Raw genomic sequence first — 22,121 nt, forward strand, 5'->3', positions numbered from 1 at the left:
TTTTTTTGAGGGAGTCGCCAGTCACCCAGGCTGGAGTACAGTGGCACATTCTGGGCTCACTGCAACCTCTGCCTCCTGGATTCAAGTAATTCTTCTGCCTCAGCCTCCCAAGTAGCTGGGATTACAGGTGTGTGCCACTGTACCCGGCTAATTTTGTATTTTAGTAGAGACACGGTTTTACCATGTGTTGGCCAGACTGGTCCCAAACTCCTGACCTCCAGTGATCCGCCTGTCTTGGCCTCCCAAAGTGCTAAGATTACAGGCATGAGCCACCACGTCCAGCCAGATTTTATATTTTTGACCTCTTCCTTCACCTTTTTTTTGGGGGGGTGGGGGGGGACAGATTCTAGCTCTATTGCTCAGGCTGGATGCCGTGGCTCATTGCAGCCTCCGCCTCCTTGTTCAAGTGATTCTCCTGCCTCACTCTATCCAGTAGCTGGGATTACAGGTACCCTTCACCACGCCCAGTTAATTTTTTTGTATTTTTAGTAGAGACCGAGTTTCACCATGATGGCCAGGCTGGTCTCGCCCTCCTGATCTCAAGTGATCCACCCGCCTCTGCATCTCTAAGTGCTGAAATTTCACGTGTGAGTTACTGTGCCTGGCCCTCTTCCTTCACTTTTTAAGGTTGTCTTTAACATTCTCTTTAAAGAGCTAAAAGTAGGCCGGGGCACTGTGGCTCATGCCTATAATCCTGGCATTTTGGGAGGCCGAGGCGGGTAGATCACAAGGTCAGGAGTTCGAGACCAGCTTGTCCAATATGGTGAAAACTTGTCTGTACTAAAAAAAATACAGAAATTAGCTGGGCATGGTGGTGTGGGCTCCTGTAGTCCCAGCTACTCGGGAGGCTGAGGCAGGAGAATTGCTTGATCCCAGCAGGTGGAGGTTGCAGTGAGCCAAGATTGTGCCACTGTGCTCCAGCCTGGGTGACAGAATGAGACTCTGTCTCAATAAAAAATAAATAAATAAATAAATAACAAAAACCCTAAAAGTAGTAATTTGCTTGTTTTTAAAGCTAGATGAGTAGTGACTTAAGATGTTATATATTTTTTTTTAAATGCCTAGTATGCGACTGTCATACAGTGTGTAATATTACTTTCTCTTCAGTTTGCTGCAAAGCTCAGGCCTAGTTCTTACCCAGTGGATTTACAGTTTAAAAAGTAGCTGGATTATTTCCTTTAAAGACAGAAAGAAACTGTTTTCCATGATAATTTAGTTACTACTTTTCTATGCTTCTTTTTCTTACCCTATCGTGGTAACTACCTTATCCTGTAACTTTTTCTTACTCTATCTTGTTGAAAAGGTCTGTAGTGGGAGGATAAAATTCAGAATTTTCTCATATAGTGAAAGAAGTTATCTTTCCAAAGACCTACACAGGCAGAGACCTACACAGAGACAGCCAGCTGTCACAATAGCTAAATATAAGTGCTCTGCTTTATTTTCAGTTTAATATATGGTAATTGTGGTATTTACATTTTTCTCTATAGGGCTTGTGGTCTTAGAACTGGAAAAGATTACTACCACTGACAGTATTTGAAGAACCCCATAGCATCTTAGGCTCACTTTTGTGTATGCTTTAGGCACTGTTCTGCCATTGGAATCCTGTGAGGTCCTCCTTGGTGGGTGGGGCGGGGTGGGGAGGGGCAGAACAGAAAAGGCCCAAAGGCCAGAGAATGTCAGGTTCTGTACTGGCGCTCCCAAAGGAATGTGTGGCATGCTGAAGAGGGTTACAGTGACAGAAAAGGACTAATGATCCTGGCTCTGAAATAGAAGAAGGAAGAGGCAGAGGCATCCCAGAATGCCTTTGGTGTCCCCATCTCATTGCCTTGGTGTGGGTCCTAGCTGATTTGTTTTCTCCGTGGCACAATGTATCTAAGGATCTGACAGGAAATTTGGCGAATGTCTCACACTGTTAGTCTAGGAGTTCTTAACATTTACCAGGCAGTCTATATTTAGCACCCCCATCACTTTCTCATGCCTCTTATTTTATCTTGTACTAGTATTTTGACCAAGCAATACAGATAAGAGCAGACCCCTGGCCAGGGTCTGTAAGAGCAGACCCTAGGCCAGGTGCGGAGGCTCACCCCTGTAATCCCAACACTTTGGGAGGCCAAGGCAGGTGGATTACCTGAGGTCAGAAGTTTGAGACCAGCCTTACCAACAAGGCCAAACCCCATCTGTACTAAAATACAAAATTAGCCTGTTGTGGTGGCACATGCCTGTAATCCCAACTACTCAGGAGGCTGAGGTGGGAGAATCGCTTGAACCTGGGAGGTGGAGGTTGCAGTGAGCTGAGATCGCATCGTTGCACTCCAGCCTGGGCAACAAGATCAAAACTCCATCTCAAAAAAAAAAAAAAAGCAGACCTCAATTTTAAGTGACCAGTTTTAGCCATATTGTTTGGGTTTAATAACCATGTTAAATACCAGCAGGTTTGGACTGCAATTTTACAGCAAAATTGCACTGCCAGAATTGTTTGGATTATCTAACAGTGTGGAAGGAGTATTACTAGTTTCTAGATCCATAATGAATGAATAAAGTTAGAAGAATCTGAAATGTTGGTGATGGTACCTTGTTTTGTTTTTTTAAGACAGTACAAAATTAACAAAAGTACAGAGTAACTTTTCATTTCATAAAAAATAAAGTGATGATATTTCTAGCTCTGGAGTAAGGCTGTTGGAGGTGGTAAGGTGAGGATGGCGGGGTCCTAGTCAGTGAAGACTGGTTATTCAGAAATATTGATGATGGATGTTTCACAAAACATTCCTACTAGAGACGGTAGAATTATAAATTAGAACTCTGGTTATAGGAACTGGGCAAAGACATACTAAGAATTAACTAATTATGTCATATTCTTGTTGTATTTTCTTAATTACCGTTGTTTAAAAGCATTGAGTGATCAAGGAAGAAGAGTTTGGTTATGGTGACCCTGCCTGTCCACAATCTGCCTTTTAATTTGGTTTAATTAATTTCATTTATTTATTTTAGGATCCCAACAGGCTGAACCCCTTACTGTGAGTCTACCACAAGTGGCTTTTAGTACCTCTTGGAGCTCAGCTCGTTGCTTGCTTGCTTATTGATTGATTAAGATGGCTTCTCGCTCTGTCATCCAGGCTGGAGTGCAGTGGTATAATTCAGCTCACTGCAATCTCCGCCTCTTGGGTTCAAGCAATTCTTCTGCCTCAGCCTTCTGAGTAGCTGGGACTACAGGGGCATATCACCATACCTGCCTGATTTTGTATTTTAGTAGAGACAGTTTTGCTATGTTGGCCAGGGTTGGTCTCAAACACCCGACCTCAAGTGATCTGCCTGCCTCGACCTCCCAAAGTGCTGGGATTACAGGTGTGAGCCATGTAGCCCAGCCCAGCTTCTTACTTCTTAGTGAGTAGGCACAGACAGTTTTGAGGTGGTTTTTTCACATAAATAATGAGTATTCATGATAGCAGGACTTGTAAGTAGAGAGAGACTAAGACATGTGCCAGGACTGTTTCATGCATGAGTAACTGTCCTGGAGTGAGTACATGGCAGTGAAATGGTAACCTCCTGGAAGGCACTGCCTGCTGGTGTTGGTACATGAGGATGGAGATGAGTAATTTATAAGTGATCTGCATCCCAGCATTGGGGTTAAGAGCAGCTTCCTCTTCAGAAGACTTCAGGGGAGACAACGTCTTCAGGAAGGTCAGTCAGGTTTCCACAAGGAGGTGGAGAGAAAGTTGAGTGTATTTTACCATGAAGTTGGCATTCCAGAAAGTATTGGTAAAGTTGTAGGAGGGTGAGCAGTGGGTGGCTGGAGCAAAGGAAAACAACAGAGTTTGGGATAAGATGGCAAAAAATGGATGATCCCTGGTGCTTGTATTTTGTGGGTAGCTAAGAGGGAGAAAGTACAGTGTTTTACTTCTTGTAATCGCTGGTTTTCCTTCTACCCCTCGTTACTGCTTTTCCTTTTCTACTCTGTAGGCTTTTCTACACTTTTTTTTTTTGGAGACAAAGAGTCTTGCTCTGTCGCTGGGCTAGAGTGCAGTGGCGCGATCTTGGCTCACTACTGAAACCTCCGCCTCCTGGATTCAAGCAATTCTCCTGCCTCAGCCTCCTGAGTAGCTGGGACTACAGACGCACACCACTACACCCAGCTAATTTTGTATTTTAGTAGAGATGGGGTTTTACCATGTTGGCTAGGATGGTCTCCATCTCTTGACCTCGTGATCTGCCTGCCTTGGCCTCCCAAAGTGGTGGGATTACAGGCGTGAGCCACTGCAACCGGCCTCTATTCTCTTATGTAGCTACTTCTACCACACTACTTTTCTACCTCATTGGACCAATCGCCCATCCCTTTATCAGTCCTCTCCCAGCTTCATGTCCTTCCCTATCAAGCCTATATAGGCCCAGCTGTCCTTTGCCAAATGTCACTTGTAGAGTTGGTTTTCCTGTTGTACTCACCTGGCAGTCTGATCACTGCATGCACACTTTGAGCCTATATCTACCCTGCTAAGCATAGCTGGAGAAAATCACTTTGTTACAGAGTTAGAGGTTGCCTTAATTTCCTAGTCTGTGGCCTCATTCAGGCTCTCAGTGCTTCCCATAAATTCCGCCTTTTCCTTATGCAGGATTCTTTCTTCATAGTGGCTACTTGGCTTTTCTGCATCTGCCCACACCTACACTCTGCAGATGGCCTTGCCACGTTCTTCAAAATCCAAATTACCTCAGCTTTCTGCTGTCAAACCTATTCTCTGACCTTTTGGAATATGAACAGGTCTCCCTCATTGTTAAAACTATACATACATACATACATACATACATACACCCCTCCCTCAAGCCCATATTTCTTACTCAGTATCATCCTATCTCCTTTTCTTCTATATCCAAACTTCTTAAACTGTGTTTACTCTTCCTTCCCTTTCATTATTCTTCAGATTGCTTTGCTCTATTGGCTTTCTCCCAGGCTGGAGTGCAGTGGTTCAATCATGGAACACTGCAGCCTTGACCCCTGGGCTCAAGCAATCCTGTCTCAGTTTCCCGAGTTGCTGAGTCTATAGTTGCATACCACCAAGCCTAATTCCCCGCCCCACTGCCCCACCCCGTCTCTTAATTATTTATGTTCATCAGTACTTGGGTTGTATTCTATAGACCACTTTTACTTTTCTGGATGATCTTTATTCTCTCACCTATTGCAGAGGATTTAACAAGTCTATTTCCTCTTTAGATCTCTGACCTGAGCTTTAGAACAGTACCGGTTGTACCATTGACTGTCATCTACTGACTCCATGATAGTTTCACTCATTTTGAAACATTCCTGGCACCTGTCTTAGTCTGTCTCTGCTTGCAAGTCCTGCTATTATGAACACTCATGATTTATGTGAAAACTTATGTGAACTGCTTATTGTATATATTAAAGGCACATTATCATCATGCCCTAAGCAACCACCCTCAGCTTTTATTAGTGCACTGAATGGCCCTGTAACTCTATCCCTTTACCTAAGTCAGAAACCTAAGCATCGTTTTGACTTTCTGTGTTCTTTCATTTGCCTAATTCCCAACGTCACTAACTCGCCATTCGTACACACACACAGAGTATTTTCCGTTGTTTTTTTTCCTAGTTCAGCCACAGTCATTTCTCACCCAGGAAGCTGCAGCAGTCTAACTGATTTTGTTGCCTCCAGTATTTCCTGTCCTGCTTGCTATCAGTTTCATTTCTATACTCTGAAAGGAAATTCTTTAAAATGCAAAACCAGATGACATCACTCCTCTGCTTAAATCGTTAAGTGGCTTCCTACTTCTCAAAGTTAAATCCAGACAGCTTATCATGATCTGACCTGCTGACTTTGGTAGCCTTGTTTCTTATTACTCTTTTGACTGTTACCCGAAAATCTCACCAAACTTTTATACCTTAAAGGACAACTGAATGTTCCATATGCCACTTCCCCTCACCTGTGCCTACTCTTCCTTTAGAACTCAGCTACCCTGATTGCCCTCAAGTCTGGTGAATGTTCCCTATCAGAGCAGTTTTGAAGCAATGGTGCAATAGACTGCTTTTTATTATCTCTGCATATATTGCAGGTTCATTGAGGGTAGAGACTATGCCTGCCTTGTTCCCCATAGTATTTCTAGCACTTAGCACAGTGCATAGCATGTCACAAGTATTTATTGCAGGTACAAACAAATAGTAAAGACTGTTTCAATTATTGAATATGGAAAAGTTGAAGGCTATAAAGAAGAGAGTCTGTGATTTTGTATTCTTCCCTAGCAGTACAGTTGGAACAGTGTGCATGAGGATAGCCATAACTAAAACACTGAAGTAGAAATTGGATGAAGACTTGGCCACAACAAGGTATTAGGGATCAGAACAAGAATCTAGGTTTACCAAAGCAAGGCTTAACCAATTCTATTTAAGCCTAGGCAGCTTCCCTAGATTTAAATCTAGGCAGCCTCCCTAGATTTAATAAAACAGGGTTTTATCTGGTGAATGCCACCTTTTGTGTGCTTATAGGGTCCAGATATGTGCTATCTGCCAGTGCCACATGATCTGGATTACAAACCCATGCAGACTGTGATATATAATCTCAATCACTCGTTTAGCTAGGAGCCATTCTAAGCATTAAAATTTTTTCACATATATGCATCATTTTCAGTTGAAGAATAAAAGATAAAAATAGTACTAAAGAATTATGAAAAGACCCACAATCATATTCAAACTTGATTATTTTCACAGCTTTACCCAGAATCTACATATTTTTATAGTGTTATGTGTAGTACTTGATATGTTAGTATACATTTTTCCAAGTTGCTACATAGCACTGTAATGAGTATCTTTGGATATAACATTTTGCTTATTTAAAGGCTAAAGAGTAAATTATTAGGGATGGGTTTACAGGGTCAGAAGGTATAAAAGTTGTAAGCCTTGCTTTGTGACTGTCTGTAGCTTTCCAAAAGGTTTACACTCGAGTGACAGGAGTATGAAAATTCAAGATTTGGCCAGGTGCAGTGGCTCACACCTGTAATCCCTGCACTTTGGGGCGGCCAAGGTGGGTGGATCACCTGAGGCCAGGAGTTTGAGACCAGCCTGACCAACATGGCGAAACCCCATCTCTACTAAAATTGCAAAAAATTAGCTGCATGTGGTAGCGGACGCCTGTAATCCCAGCTACTTGGGAGGCTGAGGCAGGAAAATTGCTTGAACCCCGGAGGCGGAGGTTGCAGTGAGCTGAGATTGCACCATCGTACTCTAGCCTGGGTAACAGAGCGAGACTCCATCTCAAAAAAAAAAAAAAAAAAAAAAAAAAGTACAAGATTTCTCAATAACCTTGAAGCATTGGGTTGAGTGAAGGGAGAAGAGAGTTGTATGTAAAATTTTCTTTGTTTTCCTTTTTTTAAGACGGAATCTCCCTCTGTTGCCTGGTTGGAGTGCAGTGGCGCGATCTCGGCTCACTGAAACCTCCGCTTCCTGGGTTCAAGCAATTCTCTATCCTCAGCCTCCTGAGTAGCTGGGACTACAGGCACGCACCACCATGCCCAGCTAATTTTTGTATTTTTAGTAGAGACGGGGTTTCAACCATGTTGGCCAGGATGGTCTCGATCTCTTGACCTTGTGATCCACCCACCTTGGCCTCCCAAAGTGCTGGGATTATAGGCGTGAGCCAAAATTTTATTTTCTTTACATTGGTTTAGTTTAGGTTAGGTGTCGTGTAGATTTTTTTTTTTTTTGATATGGGAAATAATTTTGTATCAGATCATAATATATTTAAATAAAAATACCCTTTAGAGAGTAAATGGGAATTTGTACTCATTGCAACTCTGTTTATTCTGTGTTAACTCCTAGGTATTCTAAAATTCACCCTTTTAAATCAGAACATTTAAGAGCTGGTACATAGGCCGATTTATTTGAGCTGTTGCTAGAATTGTTTTTAGAGCCACGTACTTTGATGCCATGCCATTAGCCATTATTGAGAGTTCTGTGAAGCTCATGTTTTCTGTGATGTTGGAAAATGTGTTTTATTGCATCATATAATACATGCTTTGGAAAGACTCTTACAGAAGAAGTCCTTACATGCCCCAGTGCCACAAACTGTTATGTTTTTCCAGAGTTTGTGGTTTGTTTCTAAGGAGAACTCTCAGTAATGTGCAAGTTACATTTCAGTTGCTCAGAGCCAAAATTGTGATTTACCTCCAGTCTTTCTTTTTAGATGTAGTTTTGGGTCAGATTTTGTCAAATCTATGTTTCTTTAGAGAAAACATACGCTAAATCTTTCACAAAGCATCTCAGTATAAATATGGTAGTAGAGATTACTTCTATTATTATTCCATATGTGCCTTTGGGCTTTTCTAGTTTAGAGTTTGGTTCTATTAAAATGTTAAGCAGTAGAGATCCCCACTGCCTTCTAGGTGGTTATGCAGGTCGTTTAAAAACTGACTGGAGTTGAATGCAAAAAGCATTACAACATAAAATATGTAGAGTGTATTATGGTTTAGGTAGACAGATATAGGTATTTACCAAAGCATTTACATTATTTATCCTAAGGAGTAGCGAGTGAGAGACTTTGAGTTCATACTTTTATATACTGCCGTGTTGTTTGAATATACATCATGAGCATGTATTCTGTTTCTTTTTTAAAACCAATGTTTGAACAAAGAACACTGCCCCAGCTTATTTGACAGTTTTGCTGTGGCAAGCTCTCACAGGGTGATTCTGTTTCCGGGACTAAACCTAGATGACAAATCTGTCAATGAGTTGTTTCCACTGTTTGTGAGAAATAAAATTATAGTGCTTGTTTTTTTTACTCCCCTTCTCTCTCAGGTCATTTGGATCCAGGATTCCTAGCAAGTGACAAAACATCTGCTGGCAATGCACCACTCAATGAAGAAATTAACATTGCCTCTTCAGATAGTGAAGTAGAGATTGTGGGAGTTCAGGAACATGCAAGGTAGGATACTAATTGGAGTAGTCTGATATTTTAAGTTATAAATTCTATTTTAACCAGAAAACAAGTTAAAAGAAAATGGTAGACTTTATGGCATAGCCGGCATGAATGAATGATGGGAGCTCTCACTTTTGTTTGGCTTAAGAAATACTTTTCCTTAGACATGATATGAGCCTTACAGTGTGTTATATATTGTCTCATATCAAGAACATTTCAACTATACATGTCTGTGAACTAGAGCTGATGGTTTTTTCTTTTAAGCAAATGTTTAGTTAGCTTGACAGACTTCTCATTTAAGGCAGAAGTATCACTACTTTTTTCTCTCACGTTCATACTTTCTTGCCTTTCACTTTACCTTGAAATATACTGGGAGCAAACAGTTGGGAAACATGCATCTGACATCATGCCTCTTTGACTGGTTTCCTAGAGCACCTCTCCTTGTCTCTCATTAAAAGCAAACTTTTAAGTTATTTTGGTCTGTTTTTACAGAGTATATTTCTGGTAATGTTCATATAACTAAGGGAGTCTTGTTTCTTGGGAGTAAAAAAAACCCCACAAGACATCAAGTTGGTGTGTAGCATTATAAACATAATTTTATGAAGTTTGGCATTCGTTAAGGTAGGGGTCAGCAAACTGTCGCTCATAGGCCAGTTCTGGCCTGCTGCCTGTTTTTGTCTGGGCTGCGAGCTAAGAATGATTTTTACCTTTTTAGATGGCTGGTGGAAAAAAAAAATCAAATGAAGAATGATACTTTGTGACATGTGAAAATTACAGGAATTAAAATTTTAGTCTATAAATAAAGTTTTATTTTAACAACCGTGCTTGTTCATTTTGTGTGTAATCATCTATGTCTGTTTATGCACTCCATTGGCAAAGTTGAATCATTTCAACAGAGATTATATGTCCTCCCCAAAGCCTTAAGATATGTACTGTCTGAAAAGTCAATACCTTTGCAGAAAACATTTGCTGACTCCTGCTTTAAGGTAGGTTCATAATAATTGGTTCCAGCCCTTTCAGCCATATTCTTCTGAAACATTCTGCAACATCCTCCTCTCCCCACCTCCCCCACCGCACGTGCACACACCCACCCACCCCCCAACGTTTAGACTTTAGAACTTGTGTGTTTTGTATAAAGCAAACAACTTTTCTCCCATGCCACAAGAGTGAAGTTGTGATTTTCTGATAAATAGGTATATGGCATAGTGTATTCATTACTTGGCTCTTTGATCTGATTTTACTCTGGTTACCCAGGTAATAAAGCACATTTGCCAGCATTTCTTCTGTCTCTTATATAAAAGACAAACTTAGAAGTGTAGCGTGGAGATGAAATACAGATACATGTATGTTAAGGGTACCCTTTCTAGTGAGATCTAAGTATACTTTGAGAGCATTTTTCAGTCAAATAATTGGAACCTTAAGGATGTAGAGTTAATTTGTAGTTTAACATGCCATCTCCCCAAAAGTGGCCAATTCTGACTTTTTCAGAACTAGTCTTGTCCTAGAACTTCATCCTCTATTCTGTATTTATGCCTTCTGTATTTATTGTGTTTTATTCTGTAAGTATGCCTGTAAGGCTGCTTCATTTTTTCTTTTTCTTTTTTTTTTTTTGAGATGGAGTTTCACTCTTGTTGCCCAGGCTGGAGTGCAATGACACAATCTAGGCTCACTGCAATCTCCACCTCCTGGGTTCAAGCGATTCTCCTGCCTCAGGCTCCCCAGTAGCTGGGATTACAGGCATGCGCCACCACGCTTGGCTAATTTTGTATTTTTAGTTGAGATGGGGTTTCTCCATGTTGGTCAGGCTGGTCTCAAACTCCCGACCTCAGGTGATCTGCCCACCTCGGCCTCCCAAAGTGCTGGGATTACAGGCATGAGCCACCGTGCCCTGCCTCTTTTTCTTTCTTTCTTTCTTTTGTTAATGATTATTTTCCCTATTCTGGTGGGAAAGAATTTTATTTTCAGTCTTTCCTCTTTTTCTTCTGCCTTAATTACAAATTTTTTGCTATTAAATTCTCTTCCATTTTTCCATTTTTCTGTTTAGGCCGACTTACCCACCAGATGAGAAAGCTAGAACTACTGATTTCTTCCTTTACATCAGCAAATTTTTGCCTTTGGTTTATTTCACCATTGTTTCTTATGATATAAATTATCCTTTTAAGCCATGGGTCAGGATCTTTCTAGACTATTGTATTTTTAAATTTTAGGGTTCCTACTCTGATACCCTGCCCACTGACAGGTTGATGTGGGTGAACTATCTTCAGATGTGCCAGGGACATATCATTCATTCACCAACTTCCTTTTGAGTTACATTTCAAATTTTAAGTCATTGTACTTATGGGTTCCTACTTAAATAGGGAAGGAATAGGTAGAAACCTGTATTGTTTATCTAGTCTCTTACTCTGTGCTAAGACATACCACTTGGTCAGATTCTCTATTAATTTCTAACTCATCTCCCTTTTTATTGTTTCCTTATGCCTAGAAATGTTACAGCATGAACCACACTTATTTTTAGCGTCTTTGTTCAATATTTCTTCATCATTAAATGTTTATCTTCTTTTTTTAAAAAACATTTTTATATCTGGAGTTACAATTATCATTATCTTTCTATTAAAACCTGGAAATTTAAATTCTCAGTTCTCCCCACCCCTAGCACACAATCCCTATTCTACACTTGAACAAAGTGACTTTGTCTACATTTTAAATAACATTACATTATTTTCAAGGATTTTTTCTTACAGGCTCTGAAGCATAAAGCTGTGTTTTATTCTTACTCATTGGTTGAATCCTGGGAAATCATATCTTGTAGGTGACATCCATTTTAAAACCTCAGTGGTGGTTAAAATTGTCCATATAATGGAATGCAGAGTTTACAGGTTCTTTGGAGTATTTTTAACTGACTCCTTTATTATTTTGTGAGGGTGTCTTTTATATTGATCTTGGGTCTAGGACTGAGTCTTTCCAACATTTATTTCCCCCAGCAGCTTCTGTATCAGTAGCCTGATAATCTTTCAGACATTGAGATTAAAAAGCTGAGAAGCAAGTAGGAGAAGAGGCTTTCTTGTTGGTTGCTTCAGAGTTGCCCCTTGGCTGCCTGTATCTCATCTGGAATTTATTTCTTTTACAGGTCTAGGGTTGCAGTTATGAAGTATTGATGTGCTTCTGGCAGGGTTATCGCTTGGAAAAAGGTTTTAGGTTTTGATCCACATCTTTTTGTTCTCATTTGATTTACATGTATAAAGTAGATGTTTTGTTTGGATTTAGTTGTCCTGTTCTTATTTTTTCTTTTCATATTCTACATTGTTGTTGGGTTTTTAAGAGTTTTTAAGAACTCAGATTTGGTTCTTGAGTTGTTCTCTGGAATTGTGGCTGTCCTGACTTGTATTGGGTGCCATTTTTCCATATTGGAAGCATTTTGCTTGGCCTTTGCACTCAGTAATTCTAGTTGTGATGTGCCTCCCCGCCCCCACCTTTTTTGATAGTTATTTTTATTTTAGATTTTGATGTATTCATTTCTCTTTTGTGTATCTCCTAGTCCTAGACTAGAAAGCATGCTTTCTGAACTAATGGTTGAACGCGTATTTTATGATTGCCTTGTATTGCTGTGTTAAACTCCTGGTGTTACCTAAATGTTATTTCCAGATGTTAATTTTTGGACAGTCCAGTTTCACAGATGCTCTTTTCTAGTGAGATGGAGACTTTCCCAGCATCTCTAGTTCTTCTGTGCCCACTTAATTTTGCCAAAACTCTTAATTTACAAACTTCAGGCCAGTAAGTTTTTTTGTTCTTGGTCCTGTTATTGTTTCCTTCTACCGACCTCATTGGTAATTGCTCTAGGAAGATGAATACATATAGCCCAGATCTGTATGTTTTGAAACTGTGTTGGAACAGTTCCTTTTGATACCTGTTCTGAGGACCTCATTCTAGTCTGTTAATCCTGTGATCATTGGTGTTAATATTGGGTTATTCCTCAGCAAAATAATTGGTGTAGGAAGCTGTGTTTGAGACTCATTGCTTCATAGGACCAGTTGCTAACTTTTTTGTTTTTGAGATGGAGTCTCACTCTGTTGTCCAGGCTGGAGTACAGTGGTGTGATCTTGGCTCACAGAAAGCTCCACCTCCCGAGTTCAAGCAGTTCTCCTGCCTTAGCCTCCTGGGTAGCTGGGACTACAGGCGCACGCCGCCATGCCCGGCTAACTTTGTATTTTAGTAGAGACAGCGTTTCACCATGTTGCCCAGGCTGGTCGCAAACTCCTGAGCTCAGGCAGTCTGCCCGCCTTGGTCTCCCAAAGTGCTGGGATTACAGACTTGAGCCACCATGCCCGGCCCTGTTGCTAACATTAACTCCAAAAAAACTAGGGAGACAAATGAGTGTTTCCCTACAATCACAAGGATTCATTTCCTCTTCAGTTGGGAAAAAGAAGTAGAAATGTTATCTAAGAGGTCACCTTCAGGCTGTCTATAAATGAGAGTAAAAATGATTAATTTTTAATGTTGTTTTCTTAGAATAGTAAGCTAACTATATCAAAAGTTGATCATCAGAGCCTTCTCTGTGCGTGTGTCCGCGCACACACTTCATTTCCACTGTGCAGCCTTTCTATTGATATTAGTGTACGAAGAACAGGAAATTATTCTGTCATACCATATTGTTTATAATGTATTTTCCCCAACATTTTGGGAAGCGAGACCCAAACATTTTCTTGGTTATAAAATGCAAAATATGGCTCTAGGTTGTGTTTCATACCTGTCACCAATTGTATGCAGATTAAACGCTTTGTGAGAACAAAGCCTGTATCTGCACTAATACAGATTAGTAATACAATTGATTGGACCAATTGAAAACCAGTTGAGTATGTTCCTACCTCGTATCTTTCATGATACAGAAAAAGCATATGTGATAATACATGAAACTCTTTATTTTTTATGTTGTCTCACAAAATTTTGAGCCTCTTACATCTGTTATAGGACCACTCCAGAGGCTTAACAACTGTTGTGCTCCCTCTTTCTCCTGGAATTTTTTCCCTATCTGGTATACATTTTTGTGTAATGTATACTGTCTTATAAAATAGTTGAAATATTTCTCTAGCACCCTTCTGTTTACTAGATGGACTGTTTTTTCCCTCTGTGGTTTAAAAATAATGTGTTAAAAGCCTTGTTCTGTCCTCATCCATCTCCTAACTCCCATTTTATTCAGTGTGTTTGAGATCATTAAAGTAAATGATTTTTGTGAATATTTTATTGGCTAATAACACGTACAGGTAACTAATAATGTACCTTTAATTTTTGCAAACTGCTTATACCCAAGTAACAAGCACTCAGATCAAAACACAGAAGTCATGCTGCGCTTTCTTTTTTGAGACGGAGTCTCGTTCTGTCACCCAGGCTGGAGTACAGTGGCGCTATCTCAGCTCACTGCAGCCTCCGCCTCCTGGGTTCAAGCGATTCTGCTGCCTTAACCTCCGGAGTAGCTGGGACTCCAGGTGCATGCTACCACGCCTGGCTCATTTTTTGTATTTTTAGTGGAGACGGGGTTTCACCATGTTAGCCAGACTGGTCTTGATCTCCTGACCTTGTGATCCACCTGCCTTGGCCTCCCAAAGTGCTGAGATTACAGGCGTGAGCCACCACGCTCAGCCACTCTGCACTACTTTCTAATTACAACCTCCCCTTTCTCTTTTCCCCTGTAACTACTATCTTGACTTTTTTTTTTTGAGACAAAGCTCAGCCACCCAGGCTGGAGTGCAGTGGCATAATTTCTGTTCACTGCAGCTTTGACCGCCAAGGCTCAAGCCATCCTCCCACCTGAGCCTTCCGAGTAGCTGGGAGTACGGGTGCCTGTTACCACACCCAGCTAATTGTGTGTGTGTGTGTGTGTGTGTTTGATAGAGATGGGGTTTCACCGTGGTGTCCATGCTGGTCTCGAACTTGTGAGCTCAGGCCATCCTCCCGTCTCACCCTCCCAAAGTACTGGAATTAGAGTCATGAGCCGCCGTGCCAGCCTATTCTGACTTTTAATGATTGTTTTGCCTGTTTTTGAACAAATGTTAAAGTCACTGTTGACCTTGGAGGGCATCTTAAAATCTTCCTTAACATTCCTGACAGATGCCTCAGCAATTACTTGAGTTCTTAAAAGGCAATTCATTCTGTTTCTTAGTGGCTTTGTTCTATAGCAATGATTATCTGAAACTTGCCTTCTAAAAACTGATTCATGGTTCTTAGCATGCTCTCAGTAGTTTTACCTTGAGCATGAAATAGTACCTTTCATGGTGGCTTCCGTCTCACAGTGATTCTCCTGTCTTTGGGAATTCCATGTACAACTATTAATAATTAGAGTTAGGAAAGCTTTTGACCAAAGGTAGTATCATCACATTCTCCAGATAATCTAAAATTTTGAAGTAGGAGAAATAGGGTTAGGCGTTATTCTGTCATCTTAGGCTCTTTGAGGTGCCCAGTGTCCTTCTAATAAATTCTCTTTATTATTTAAAGTAGCCTAAGCTGGTTTTTGGTAACTGGAACCATTTGTAACATAACTACAGAAGTGATCTATTTTTAGATAGTTGAAGTGCCCTGTCTCGTATTCTGTCTCCTTCAGCCATTCCTCAGTAGGAGATATGGTCTCTAAACCTCTCACTCTCCCAGTTCTTTTCCTATGCCAGACACTTTCTAGACTCTTCTTTGCTGCTTATTGAATGGCCCCGGGAACCAGGCAGTGCTTCTCTCAGTCAAACATGCTATAGTAACTTCAGGTATAGCCTGAAGAAGGCATTCTTATTCAGTGGAAAATAAACCATTGAGTGGAGACCTGATTTTATTCTAGTTCTATACCTTACTTGTTTAAGAGCCTAGGTGGTTGTCTTTTGGCCTAGGGTTTTTCTTCTGTATGATAAACAGATTAGATCAGATTTTTAAAAAAGCCATTGCCTGATGTTACATTTTATGATTACTTAGTGAGCAATACAGATAAACAATTGGGACTATATACTACTTTTACTTCGAAGATATTTTTAGAAATTCTGCCAAAGATTACATTGACTCTCTTTGCCACTCATTCATTGCCTGAATTCTTACCAGATTTCTAGCCAGCTTGACTTCAATTAGTGCTTGTACAGGTGAGCTTTTGAATTGTCAAGTAACTTTATACTTCTAAATTGTTAGTTTGGGCCTATCTGTATTCTGATGATTTTCGCTGTGTTTTGCCACACCCAATTTGATACACATATCTGTAAAGCAGCAACATGATATGGAAAGCATTGGACCCAAAATCAGACCTGTGTTCCTTGGCCTATGACTTTCAAGCATTGTGAGTCTGAGCAAATCATGTAACCTGTTTAAGCCTCAGTTTCCCTCTCTGTAGAGTGAGGATAGTAAATTCCATGCTCACCTCATAGGTCTGTCGAATTGTCCAGTGAGATAATATATGTGAAACCGCTTAGAAAACGTAGTGTTTCATTGGCCTTCAGTCCTCAAAACCGTTTCTATAAATGTTGAATGGACTCCTTTGGCTGACATTTTTCCATGACTACATGGTCATTTAATATGAATTTATATAGTGGGTTGAACAGATATGAATTAGACATTGGGCTTTATGTCCCTTATTTTAATGTCCCTATTTATTTCGCTAGCTAATCTTTGAAAAGGTAGTAGCCTCTGGGTTAGTAACTACTTAGCCCGTCTCTGGACAGATGATGGGCTTCTGGTACTGTAACAAATTTGCATTCTGCCCTCTGCTCTGGCCCTGAAAGTTCTGTTCTTAGGAACTTTTCTTAATAAGGGAGAAGTTATCAGGTTAAGCCTTTGTAGGAGTAGGGCATGTTTGCAGGAGCTTAAGGGTCCTTGGGGTAGTTTTGCAACTGAATCTTGTCCATTATTACCTGAATGTTCTTTTGAACCTGGGAGTTTAGGTAGCATTAAATCAAAGCCGAAATTCTCAAGTGGCCCAGCATTATTTGTTGCTTACAGATCGTCAGACAGCTGCTCAGGAGCCACTGTGGTAGTTTAGTGACTGGACTCATGCCACTTATTACTTCTCACGTATGCTACCTAACATCTGCTCAGGAAGTTTAGATGAGAGGACATAGCATTGGTCTCATGAGTTGCCTGCCTTCCTCTCATTTGAGTCAGAACTTAGTGTTTTGGCCTGGAGGTTCACAATTCTATCATTTGACTGGAATATGGAATTCAAACTGTCAGTGTTTCTGAAACAATTTTATTTCAGTGAACTCTTGGTATGACTTGCTAGCAAGGCAGTTCTGTCCCTCTGATAGAACCCTTTTAGTGGATCTAAACTGAAGATTCAGCTGTGTTACTTTCACGGAACCAAATTATAAGCGATTCTGTTGAATGAACCAAGTGCTTCTGTTGTGACCTTCAGGACAAGGGAAATTGATCCTTTATTCATGATCTGTTACTGACAGACTTTCAGAAATTTAATCTATAAAAGGGTATTACTGTCACTGTCTTTGAAGCCATTATTACCAATTATAAAGCTTATTTTAAGTTTTAACTATTTTTCTTACTGTTTGGTTTGTTCAGACCAAGATTGTTTGGGCATCTTAACTTTGTTCTGGATTTATGTGTTGCACTGTCATGAAGATCCCAGAGGTATAAATGAGTCCAGAGAAACATCCTCTCACCCATGGTCAGTGTCTAATCTAGACACAACTCAGGAGTTTCCGGCTGAGATAAGATCCTTGGCCTTTTTAAGGCTAAACTGAGAGAGGGACCAAGTGGAGTGTCGTGGGGTGGGGAGAGAGGGAGACAGAGATGGAGGGAAGGATATTGATTGTGGATTTTATGAACCTGCATACTAGGTTTATCTTAGTAAAAATGTTGATCAGTACAACTGAGGTCATATTGTCTTCTGTTTTTCCCGTAGTGGAATTAACCATGCTTTTGTTCTTCATCTCATTTGCAGGTGTGTTCATCCTCGAGGTGGTGTGATTCAGAGTGTTTCTTCATGGAAGCATGGCTCGGGCACGCAGTATGTTAGCACCAGGCAAACACAGTCATGGACTGCTGTGACTCCCCAGCAGACTTGGGCTTCACCAGCAGAAGTTGTTGACCTTACCTTGGATGAGGATAGCAGGCGTAAATACCTACTGTAATACAATGTCACTGTGTTTCCTCTGCACTGTTCCCTTCCACTTCCTCATCCTTTGTGACATGGAAGTTCATTGTCATAGCTTCAGCTTCAGAAGCTGTTTGTGGCATTTGTAGGATTCAAACTCATGGAAAATTCCCTCCTCTTCCCCCTTTTTTTAAAGTCACTTAGGAAAATAACTTATCACAGAGAAAAGAATTTCTTCCTTCACTCAGTAGGAATATGAGAATGATGAGTTTTATTAGACAGCTTTATTTTACTTGGTGACTTTTAATCTTAGGAAACTCTGCCTTCCTTTTAGAATAATATTTTAATTGCTAGGCAAAATGGGTTTCAGTTTTTCAATCTTGTATTTATTTTTCTGTATAATGAAATTAATATCTAGACTTGACCACTATCTGCCCACCCCATTGGCACTTCCATCTTAGGGCATTCGCACACATATCAGTCAGGTCCTTTTTGGCACCTAGTAGGGCATGTGCATTTAAAAACCTGTCCTTAAAAATAGAAGACAGAAGTATTAAAAGTATTTTTTCTTTATTTTAAGTCTTCTGCCTTCTTTCCTGAGTTTGCTCCTGTTGACTTCCCACAGCACAGATAATTGACATGTCCCTTTGTGTTTATAAATACTACTAAGGTGACTTAGTTGGTCTCCTTGTTGCAATAATTAATAACTCTTTGCAAAATGTCTCCTTGGAGACAGAGGCATTTCAGATAGATACCCACCATGAGGTTTTCTGGGCATCTGAAAGTGTTAAGAGTTCAGTGGGAAAAATCTCTCTCCCTCGGCTTTTTTTTCTGGTTTAGTCAAATAACGGGTGAACATAGAAACCTGTTGGGAAGAATATGAAAAGTTACGTGGCCTCTGAGGCTACAGGCACTTGCAAATCTGAGAGGAAAGTGCTGTCTTTCATAGCTGGTCTCTATATAAAGAGTATGTAGCAACAACTGTTTAACATCCGAGATGAAGTGGACCTGATGTTGTATTTGGGTATTTTTCTCCTCTATCTTCTAAGAAAAAAAAATACCATAAGAAGAATCAGAATGTACCATAAGAAGTCAGATGCAAAGCACGTTAATTGGTAAGTTTTACAGTATCTAAAAGGATTAGCAAAGGGTAGTAGGAGCTTCAGGGAATTCAGGAAATGCCAGCATTGGAATTTTGTGGCATTAGTTACTACCTTCTTTCTTATAATATGTTGTAGTTACTAGTGAATTCTTTTAAAAGCAATACCTAGAGTTAGAACACTATTCTGCACAGGGGGAGTGAAGTAATATTGGTTTAGAAGACTTCACTTTTGTTTTCATGGTTTTGTTTGCTTTTTTTGTGTGTGTTTGTTTCCATTGTTACCATTACTATGGCCCTTTGCCTCTCTCTCCAAATCCCCTGGTGGCTCTTCTTATCATAAGAGTATGAGAACTACCATTTTCAGTTTTCATTCAGCAAAACAAATTTACCAAGTGCCTGCTCTGCATAAGGCACTGTGAGGGGTGGGTGCTCTGGGGGCTGCTGAGATGAATGACACACACCCCACATAAGCACGCATCGGAGTCTGCCTGCCTCCACCTGCCTGGCCTGTTCTTCTTCTTCTTCTTTCTTCTTCTTCTTCTTTCTTCTTTCTTCTTTCTTCTTCTTCTTTCTTCTTCTTTTTTTTTTTTTGTTTTTTGTTTTGTAAAGACAAGTTTATTCCTTTACCCTTCTTGTTGCATTAGTTCTCCTATATATTCCTTCTTCTTTGATCTTCTCTGATAACATCTCATTTGATCTGGCCTCTGTCCTTCGTCAGTTTTTTTTTTTTTTTCCTGCTTTTATTAGATCAGGCTTTTAAGATCATGAACCTCCAATTTTAGCAAATCAGTCTCTCACACGGCCACAATTCTAGACAAAAACCAAAGACCCAGAGGCCAGAGCAAAGTAGGACCGTCTGAAGATTCACTACTGGTGTATCCTTGGACCTTCACATTTTACTTTAGGATTAATTTATTGAATTTTACTGTTACACATAGTTTTTGACTTGAATTAAAATACTAGACAAAGCAGAAATGTACAATTTCTGGTCTGTGTTTTCCAGGAAAATCATAGAGAAGAGAATAGAGTGGATTATGTGACTTGAAGTTTTTGCAGCTTGTTTTTTTCCCCCACTATCAGGGCAGAGGCCCATTTTAATGAATGTTTTTGCATGACCTGTTCTTATGTTAACCACATATTTTTTTTTCCCAATTCCACACAGCAGGTGATTTCCCGTGACATATTTTCTTCATAGTCCCTAATAGTCATCCTCTACAGAGTTGGTGTGCTGTGTGCACTGTGGATGAGGAACAGAGTGGAGCTGTAACCAGTCTCTTCTCTGGCCCTTTGCCTTTATGTCAGCTTGCACTTTTCCCTCACTTATTCGTAGTCCAGCTCCCAACTGCCTGACTTAATGGACCAGAACAGAGATTTGGATATTAAGATGAAGAGGGGAGGGGAAGGGATGGTGGAGATAGACAGTTCTCCCCTACTAGGTCGGGATATTTCCCTAATAACTGTAGGGAGACTGTTTCAACTCTCCTTTCATTGCTGTTTCCAGAAGAGTGGAGACTGTGGTTTCAGGCAAGGTATTAATGATACAATTCCGTGGTATACAACTCCTGTGACATTTGAAGTTTATTTTAAAGGGATTTTTCTTAATCAGAGTTTTACGTTTGGTAGCATAAGTAGTTCTTTATGCTTCACAGGACATTGTCTTCAGAGTAATCGCTCTGCTAAAATGGTACACGTGGGTCACAGATTGGTTTATGCCACTGACTTGGTAAAGTTTCCATTCCCTCCGATTTGTGAAAAACAGAGCAGTGACCTAGCTGTTGCATCATCATGACTGCCATGTAACCTATAATTGCTGCTCTCCAGTAATTGTGTTTTCATTTTGATGGTAGGGGCCAGACTGAATGAATAATGCATACTTTTTTATTCAGTTTATTTCATTCAGTTTATTTTTGGCAATCAAACATCCCATAAACTTTGCTTTTATTATCAATTATCAATATGAATCGTCTGGTTTACTAATTTAGTCATTTGTTCATCTTTACTTTTAGTAGATTAGCACCATAACTAACTTAAAATAAGTTTGTTACCTGCTTTTCATACTGTCACAAAGGTTTTTGAAAAGCTGGGGACACTATTTTGTCTTTTAGTTTTAAACTTTTTTTTTTTAAGACAAAGCAAGCACCCCAATCCCTGTTCTCCAATATGTGTATGATGTGACTTCCATGTAGATATAAAAATGATTGTTCCCTAACCAAACTTCCTCAGATTGTGCACTGTTTGTTTAAAATAATCACGTATTTTAGTCTGATGCTGTTGTATTTTTTCATTTTATTTAAAACACTACTTACTTCTTATTCTCTTAACAAATTTTAAAAAGTAGTGATCTTAAAAAAAAAATCACTGGATAACTAGGAAATATTTTTGTTGTTGTTTTGTTTTTTAAAGAGTACAGAGGCCATTGAAGCCTTTTGCTCCTCTTACCGTGAAAATGAAATGTTAGCCATTGTATGGCTAGGAACCAATGCACTTGGCAGTTAATGGATCTGCTGTTGCTGGAGTGTGAGTGTGGACTTGATGCAGTGACGACAAATCATTGCTTAGAATTAATGTTTTCAAATGTGCAACTCTAGTTTTAAAACAAAATTGGTTCTTTACATTCATTATTTAGTTTTTGTTTCCCTTTAGTATTTAATGGTCTTTGGAGAAAAAATAATAAAACAGAGTGTTATATATATATTTTTTGGTGCAAGATAAGATTTTCTGTTTTTTGAAATAAGTCTGTAGCATAAAGGTTAAACTATTTTAAGACAAAATAAAATAGAGTGTATTTAAACAATGATATCTTCTGAGGTTTTTTATTTTTTTTATTTTTTATTTTTTTCCTATCTGCTTCAGTTAATTAAGTGGTACCTGGAGCAGTTTCCAGGTTACCTTCTGAATGTGAAAGTGGATTCTATTTTGTTAACAAGTCTTATCTTTATAAGATGTCTGAGTTTCAAAGCAAGAGCTGTATCCTTGCAAGGTTACTTGCAAAACTACTCCCAAGAAGTAGTTTTCTTCAAGAATTTTTAGTTCTGCTTGTACT

At 39.8% G+C, this 22,121-nt stretch overlaps 1 protein-coding gene across 3 annotated transcripts in view; it reads left to right on the forward strand.

Moving 5' to 3' along the window:
- Window positions 1-21,872, forward strand: part of ARK2N (arkadia (RNF111) N-terminal like PKA signaling regulator 2N) — a 105,026-nt gene extending 83,154 nt beyond the window's left edge. For 2 of the 3 annotated variants that reach the window (XM_017857816.1, XM_017857815.1), the window contains exons 4-5: window positions 8,789-8,915; window positions 17,824-21,872. In XM_017857816.1, the coding sequence (XP_017713305.1) occupies window positions 8,789-8,915; window positions 17,824-18,013 (317 nt within the window). In that variant the 3' untranslated portion in view covers window positions 18,014-21,872. The remainder of the gene's footprint in view (window positions 1-8,788; window positions 8,916-17,823) is intronic. The other variant, XM_017857817.1, reaches the window with a different exon arrangement.
- The last annotated feature ends 249 nt before the right edge of the window (window positions 21,873-22,121 follow it).

The sequence above is a fragment of the Rhinopithecus bieti genome, unplaced genomic scaffold (assembly GCF_001698545.2).
Source record: "Rhinopithecus bieti isolate Rb0 unplaced genomic scaffold, ASM169854v2 scaffold_42084, whole genome shotgun sequence".
NCBI classification, from domain to species: domain Eukaryota; kingdom Metazoa; phylum Chordata; class Mammalia; order Primates; family Cercopithecidae; genus Rhinopithecus; species Rhinopithecus bieti.